The 8,305-nt window shown below is 44.4% G+C and overlaps 1 protein-coding gene across 1 annotated transcript in view; it reads right to left on the reverse strand.

Annotated features, from left to right (window-relative positions):
• Positions 1-3,966, reverse strand: part of FIBP (FGF1 intracellular binding protein) — a 10,590-nt gene extending 6,624 nt beyond the window's left edge. The window contains exons 1-5 of the mRNA XM_015826464.1: positions 3,920-3,966; positions 2,941-3,089; positions 2,128-2,326; positions 964-1,090; positions 268-368 (exon numbers count right to left, since the gene is read on the reverse strand). Coding sequence (XP_015681950.1) covers positions 268-368; positions 964-1,090; positions 2,128-2,326; positions 2,941-3,025 — 512 coding nt within the window. The 5' untranslated portion in view covers positions 3,026-3,089; positions 3,920-3,966. The remainder of the gene's footprint in view (positions 1-267; positions 369-963; positions 1,091-2,127; positions 2,327-2,940; positions 3,090-3,919) is intronic.
• Positions 3,967-8,305: the final 4,339 nt, after the last annotated feature.

Genomic DNA, 8,305 nt, shown 5'->3' on the forward strand with positions numbered 1-8,305 from the left:
GGGAGGGAGGGAGGGAGGAAGGAAGGAAGGAAGGAAGGAAGGAAGGAAGGAAGGAAGGAAGGAAGGAAAGAAAGACATGAGAGAGACAGAGACTAGTCCAAAAATCTCTCCTTGAATTCTATGATGGATTGGGTGCCCAGAATCTGGGATTCATAGAATCACAGGACTGGAAGGGACCTTGGAGATCTTCTAGTCCCACCCCGTCCAAAGTAGGACTCCTCAAAACTCTATCTTAAGCACAAACATCACACATGCTTCTTTTCGTACCCGGCTAAGCGATCGGAAAGCAAGAAGTGCTGTTGAATATTTTCAACTAAAGATCCGCGCAGTTCCTCCACGGCCTTGAAAACACGCTTGAAATTGTCAAACTGAAACAGAAGGAAAAAAACAACAACAACACCGGACATGAACGCGGGAGGCCAACCATGTTTGTCTGCAGTTGCAAAAAAAAAATCAGGACTGGGGCTGCGCCTTGTCTGACCAATTTTATTTTTACACTTATTTGTATCCCGCCTTTATTATTTTGAGAACTCACAATTTTCCTCACAACGACAACCCTGTGAGGTGGGCTGGGCTCAGAGAGAATGACTGGCTCAAAATCACCCAATCAGCTTTCATGCCTAAAGCAGGACTAGAACTCCCCGTCTCCTGGTGATTGGCACAAAGTCACCCAATCAACTTTCATGCCTAAGGCGGGACTAGAACTAGTCCCAGCTTAGACATGAAATTCAGCTGGGTGACTTTGGGCCAGTCACTTTCTCTCAGGCCAATGCACCTCAGCAGATTATTTTGGGAAAATAGGAGGAGAAAGGCCTATTACATATATGTTCGCTGCCTTGTTATTTGTAAACATAAAGGCAGGACACAAACAAGCAAATATTCTCCATCATGAAGTATCTGGAGAACATATTTTCCTTTCATTCCCCCAAAAAGCTGGCCCTGGGAATTCAGGTCCAAACTTACCTGTCGGCGGCAGCTATTCAGGGTCACCCCAGTTTTGGCACTGATATCATCCAGATCTTTCTTGGTTCCTTTTGATAGTTTTTTACCCAGGACCTCACGGACAAAGGCGTCATTGAAGGCGTAGTACCTGGAAATTAGACGAATAAGAGCAGGAACAAATAATTACCGTCATTTATCGAATTGCTTCTGTCCAAATAAACAAAGAAGTAGACTCCTAAGGTTGGGAGGGACCTTGGAGGTCTTCTAGTCCAACCCCCTACTCAGGCAGGAAACCCTATACCATTTCAGACAAATGGCTGTCCAGTCTCTTCTTAAAAACTTCCAGTGTTGGAGCATTCACAGCTTCTGGAGGCAGGTTGTTCCACTGGTTAATTGTTCTAACTATCAGGAAGTTTCTCCTTAGTTCCAGGTTGCTTCTCTCCTTGATTAGTTTCCATCCGTTGTTTCTTGTCCTGCCTTCAGGCGCTTTGGAGAATAAGTGGACCCCCTGTTCTTTGTGGCAGCACCTCAAATATTGGAAGACTGCTATCATGTCTCCCCTAGTCCTTCTCATCATTAGGCTAAACGTATCCAGTTCCCTTAGGCATTCATTGTACAATTTATCCTTCAGATCCCTGACATTATCACGTAAATAGTGATTTTCTCAAACCTGAGATACTGTATGTACTATATGGCCTGGAGTCCGTAATACACTTGATTCCAAAGTCAGATTAATTCAGAGACGTGTCTGTGGCTCCAGAACAAGAAAACCTGCCTATGAACTTCACAGGACATCGAACCGTAAGATTGTAAGCGACCTTAGAGGTCTTCTAGTCCAACCCCCTGTTCAAGTAGGAGACTTTATAGTATTCCAGACAAATGGCTGTCCTTTCTTGAAAACTTCAAATGACTCCCTGGACTGGATTCGCATACAATACTTTTCTAAACAATTGAGCTGCCACAATCCTCCTAAGTCAGGGGTCTTCAAACGTGGCCCTTTTATGACTTGTGGACTTCAACTCCCAGAATTCCTCAGCCAAGCATGCGTGCCTGGCTGAAGAATTCTGGGAGTTGAAGTCCCCAAGTCATCAAAGGGCCCAGTTTGAAGACCCCTGTCCTAAGCGACTGTGTTGCACAAACCCAACCCAGATGCCATTTTCTCAATTCTCCCGTTGGCTGGCCCACCTCTCAATCAGCATGGTCTGTCGGCAAGGCGGGATCTGGAAAAGCAGCTGGTTCAGCAACTTGGGGGGCGAATGGAGGAGACGCTCCAGCATGTAGAAAGTGCGGTAATGGTCCATGGTGTCACTCTGGAGGACGTCAACCGTGGCTCCGGTCTGCTCCAGGATGCCAGAGCGCAGGCGGAGAGAGACGGCATCGTCCACTGGGGAAAAAGCCAAGAGGGGAAAATTTGTCTCAAGAAGTGAGTTTCACACCAGGGGAAGATTTGCAGACTGCAAATATTTGTGGACTGCCTGGCTTTAAGGCTACTGTAACCAATCAAAGCTAAGAAAAAGCATGCACAGACCCACAGTTAAACACATGCATGCATCCAGTTAATGTCCTCCCAGGTTGCCAGGACTGGGACTTTAGAGACCATCTACTCCAGAGTTTCTCAAATGTGGTGTGTGGACTTCAACCCCCAGAATTCCCCAGCCAGCATGCTTTAAAATGGGTGATTTCAACTCCCAGAATTCCCTAGCCAGCATGCTTTAAGAGGGGTGGACTTCAACTCCCAGAATTCCTCAGCCAGCAGGCTTGAAGATGGGTGGACTTCCACTCCCAGAATTCCCCAGCCAGCATGTTTTAAAATGGCTGGACTTCCACTCCCAGAATTCCCCAGCCAGCATGCTTTAAAATGGGTGGACTTCAACCCCAGAATTCTCCAGCCAGTTGAGGAATTCTGGGAGTTGAAATCCACCCATTTTGAGGTTACCAGGATTGAGAAACACTGTTTTATATTGTCACTCTCATAAGACATGAGGGACCAAGACTTACCAGAATATCCATCTAGCCACAGTTGATAGACCTCCTCATCGATCAAGGTCGTGTTCCCCACAAAAATGTCCAGATTGCTGGTCATGATTAATGGAGTCACTTTCTTCTGACACAGAATCCCTTGCCAGCATCAGGCTGCACCCCACAGCCTGCAAGGAAAGCAGAGAAGTCAAGGTTCTAGTCCACAAGGTCTTTTCCACTTCTGAGACTCTCGTAGCCAGCAAGCTCCAACCCAGAAGTTTTCCAACATTTGGGGCCTTTACAGCCCGGTTGTGACTTTTGTGTTTTAAAATCTTTGGGGGAATTCAGGTGGCCAACTGCCCCAAAATATTGAATCAAAGGATAGAATTTTTTTTAAAATAAAACTACTCTCATCACCGCAGAAAGCGCTAGGAAAAGGGGAGGATGTTTAAAAACATCCCAAAGCAAGCATATATGTGGTATGAAACATTAAATGAATACTTAAGATATACATTTAAAAATAGTGCAAGTTGACAGAAGATAAGGGTTAAAGCCCGCTCAATTATTGCACATTTACAGGGAAGACCCCTTTAAAAAAAAAAAGAATATTTTCTCCAAAAAAGGAGACTGGGGATTAAATCATATGAAAAAATGCACTCTAGGAAAGGTGCAGGGTTTTTTTTTAATGTTATTTTATAGGAGATAAAAATCTGATTCATATTCACAACAGCTTTTTTTTTCGCCTTTTCTTGAATTGCACCTCTTGTGCTTTTATTATTCCCCCTCCTCGCTTTACAGCCTCTGCCAGCCGTTCTGCTCCCCCGAGAAAGGGAAGAGGCGTGGCACTCTGTACATGCTCAGAGGCACCCACGCCCCCCCTCGTTGGATGGAGCCTCCCCGTCTCTTCCCGGCTCGTTCAGCGGCCTATCTCCGCATAAAAAGCCCGGCCAGCCAAGCCCCAAACGGCCCCCTCGATATCCATCCATTTCTCCTCCTCCCAGCTGCAAAAAAAACCCACCAGCGCCCATTTGCAGCTGTTTAGATGGAGCCTTTCACGTGACCTCGCCGGGCAGAATTTCTTCCGGGTCGCCGCTCGCCCGGATAGAATTTGCGCATGCGCAACATTATCTTTCTCTTCCCCCCTCCCCCCGCGCTGTATTCTCGGTTTCCATCTTTACGACTGGCAAGCGCCTCCTTAGAGGCCTTCGTCAACTCGCCAGCCTGATTAATCATGTTACTAGTCCTTAGTTATTTTCCAGTCAAAACTGATTAATCATGTTACTAGTCCTTAGTTATTTTCCAGTCAAAAATTATTAATCATGTTACTAGTCCTTAGTTATTTTCCAGTCAAAAATTAATCATGTTACTAGTCCTTAGTTATTTTCCAGTCCCATTTTAGTTCTCAAAATGTGTGTGTATATGTATATGTGCCTGTATATGTGTGTGTGTGTGTGCGTGTATGTAAATTTAGATTTTGCTGCCAAAGAGTTAAAGGGAGACTATTAATTAAGGTGATCAATCGTCCTCCTTTAGGGAGGACAGTCCTTTTCTACTCATTTAAATAATAATTAATAGGCATGTAAGCATAATTACAATATAAAATGTTATTGTTACAAATGTTTTTTTATTATGCATTTATCATATTATAGTGTATTCTGTATTGTTGCAATGAATAAAATGTTTTATTTACGATATTTTTTTTCTTCAATTTATTTGTGTCCTCCTTCTCATTGTAAAAAAGTTGGTCACCTTACTATTATAGCTATTTTAGCAAAGCAATCATAACAGTAGACCAGGTGCTCTATTAGACCGGTTTCACCGGAAAACACTGTGTGTGTGTGCATGTGTGTGTGTGTGTAAGCATCCTCTGAAATGCATTGGATTACAATTCCCAGAAGTTCCATCATAGGCTTATGACCCACATATGAACTATGTATATAGAGAGACTTCATATATGGGTCATAAGCCTATGATGGGGCTTGTGGGAATTGTGGTCCGATGCATTTCAGAGGAGGCTTCCCTAGGGTGGTTAAGGCTTATGGGAGTTGTGGTCCGTTGCATTTCAGAGGAGGCTTCCCTAGGGTGGTTGAGCCTTCTGGAATGAACAACATAAAATAAATATATATATACACGCACATTTTGAGACCTAAAATGGGACTGGAAAATAGCTAAGCACTAGTAACATGATTAATCAGTTTTGTGTGTTCTTTAAAAATTGATCCCTTTGGGCTTTGGGGCTGGAAGTAGTGCTGAAGATGAGGACCAGAAGCATGATTAATTCATTCTTTTGAGCATTGAAGAACATTGATCCCTTTGTACTTTCAAATAAAATCTCATTTATTCATCAGTTATTCTGCCATCTCTTGGCATGGGGCTCATCTGGGGCCTGCCCACTCACATTATAACCAAGTATTGAATTTGTAATCCATGGAATAAGCACCTTCCTTCCAAATAGGGATTTCTCTAACCTACCATACCACTCATACCTAGCGGCCATTGCAGAATCATGGGAGATGCCACTCAATATGCTGGGTGGACCCCAGCTTGGAGAAAGGCCGAAATAAACAGATTGAACTTTGAAAGCAGGAGGAGCGTTGAACTGAACTATGTTATCAGCCAGATAAGGATTACAACAACCATCCTCCTCAGTCAGTGTACCCTGGCACGACGACGGTGCAACCACCATAAAAAATATGAGGCAGTTGCCAAGGGTCTCAATTTTGATTGCCTGACCTTGGAATTCTTGCAACAGTCGTTAAGTGTGGAAAAACGGCCATTTTCAGGACCGTTGTAACATCGAACCGTCACTAAATGAACTGTTGTAAGTTGAGGACTACCTGTATTTATGGAGAGCCTGGTTGTGTGTTGTTAATTGTTGTTAATTGATGGGGTGGATGGGGCATGTTAAATAGTCCAAGCGTTACCACTGATAGAGCTGTGTGCTGGATTCTCCCTTTTGCAGCAAATTTGGGGGGGCTCTGAGTTTCGAACACACAACACACACACACACACAGAGTCTCTGCCTGCAGACTCTCTCCGTGCAGGAATCCCTTTCTGCTTTCCTTTTAATGCCAGCACTGACAAAACCCTCCTTTGTGCCAAGCAACAAGGTAGGCACCGAGTTCTACTTGGCACAGCACCCAGGCATGTCAAAAACTCAAGATTTTTTTCTCCCTCCCCTTTAAGATTTCTGGCCCGGCTCACATCCTCTTGAACGATGGTAACCCCGGAGAAAAAACAAATTAAAGGTGTCTTCGCCTGTCCATCTTGCTTATCTGTCTTTTCCCCTAGCGGGGAAAAAAAAATAAATCAATGGGAAATTTGCAAAGAGGGTTAGCAGCAAGGCCGGGCTAAGCCAAGTTTTGGAGGTTCACGGACAGAACCCCAAAGGAGCCCGGCGCAAAGTTTAGGCTTCAAAACGCTGCAGAAAATTACAGATAGTCTTCAATTCATAACCACAACTGACCCCAACATTACTGTTGCTAAACAAGTCATTTGTGAAGTACGTTTTGCCCCATTTTACGACCTTTAAGAAGAAGCTAGAATGATTCTCCTGCTTGAGCAGGGGGCTGGACTAGAAGACCTCCAAGGTCCCTTCCAATTCTATTCTATTCTATTCTATTCTATATTCCAATATCTATTCTGTTCTGTTGTTCTGTTCTGTCCTATTCTTTCATTATTCTATTCTATTCTAATTCTATGCTATTCTATATTCCAATGTCTATTCTGTTCTGTTTTTCTGTCCTGTCCTGTCCTGTCCTATCCTATTCTATTCTAATTCTATTCCATATGTTCTATTCTATTCTATTCCATATGTTCTATTCTATTCTATTCTATTCTATTCTATTCTATTCTATTCTATTCTATTCTATACTATTCTAATTCTATTCTAATTCTATTTTATTCTTATTCTCTTTCTACAGTTCTTAAGTGAATCACTACATTTATTAAGCTAGTAACACGGTTATTAAATGAATTTTGCTTCCTCGTTGACTTTGCTTGTTGGAAGGTCGCAAAAAGGGATCACACAACCCTGGGACACTGCGACCGTCATAAATACGAGTCAGTTGCAAAGCATCTGAATTCTGATCTCCTGTCCATGGGGATGCTGCAAGGGTCGTGTGAAAGACGGACCTAGGTCACTTTTTTCAGTGCTGTTGTAGCTTTGAATGGTCACTAAATGAACTGCTGTAAATTGAGGACTACCTGTAGTTTAACAAGGTAAATCACAGTTGGGCTAACCAGGTTAGGCATCAGTCACACTGTCCTTCATTTCAAGCCAGGAGAGCAAGCCCGATTTATTCTGGTATATAAAAGAATTATAACCAATACCTCTGAGATTTTATTTACCTTTCACAATCAAATTTAATAATAATAATAATAACAACAATAAAGTTGGAAGGGACCTTGGAGGTCATCTAGTCCAACCCCCCGCTCAGGGCCTATACCATTTCGGACAAATGGCTGTCTAGTCTCTTCTTAAAAACTTCCAGTTTACAAATTATAAACCAGTCCAAAGAAGTCTCTTGCTCTTGGGGCTGCTGTTTGACGAAGGCACGACACTGAAGGAAAACACTCCGGGAGGGAAAAGGAAAACTGAAGCCTCCAATTGAATCAGTTTGGATTTTAAAATTTGTTTTCCATGGTGTGGGGGAATAGCGTTTGACAAAGCAAAGAGTGATTTGGTTTATCCCCCTCCAAACCGATGGGTAGAAAACTGGATTTAAGGGGAAATTTATTTCCGAGTGACTCACCCGTCAAGCTAAACCTGGTTTGGGAGCTAATCCAACCCCTGGATTTTAGAAACCTGATTGTATCCTCTGCAAAGTGAGACAACGCTCACTTAACACAAAGGCTGCTGGGCAGGATGTGCCGGCCAGCCAAATGGGCCGCCAGTGAGTGATTCAGAGCCGTTTCCCAGAGAATGCAAAGGAAATTACTTGGCAGAGCAGCCAGACAAGGCAGCCCTGAGCAACTGGTTCCCGCAACCTCCTTCATTAACCCGTTGGCAGAGTTCACACGACCCCAGCCTGCACGGGCCAAGCCACAAACCGCAGAACGTGGCAACCTCGCCCCTTCTCCAGCCTCTTTCAGCCACCCAAGCCCAGAAACCTCGTGGCCTTGATGTTTCCCCCCCATCCACCCAACCCCGGTTGAGGCCATCCAGAAGACCTCCGTGTCTTCAAGCAAGCCCGCTGCCGCACGTCCACACGACCCCGGCCGGGGTTGCCAGTCCTTCCTTCCCTTGCAAATCGAAATTCAACCTCCCCACCCCCATCCTCCTTTGCACCAACTCCTCCAACCCCCATCCCTACGCCAAACCCCACCGGGACCCCCAATTCCTTCCCCATCCCCATTTCCACGGCCCCTTGTCCCATCCTGCGTGGATAGCACCGCCGGGGGG

Source organism: Protobothrops mucrosquamatus, unplaced genomic scaffold (assembly GCF_001527695.2).
Source record: "Protobothrops mucrosquamatus isolate PMUCROS unplaced genomic scaffold, P.Mucros_1.0 scaffold3146, whole genome shotgun sequence".
NCBI lineage: Eukaryota > Metazoa > Chordata > Lepidosauria > Squamata > Viperidae > Protobothrops > Protobothrops mucrosquamatus.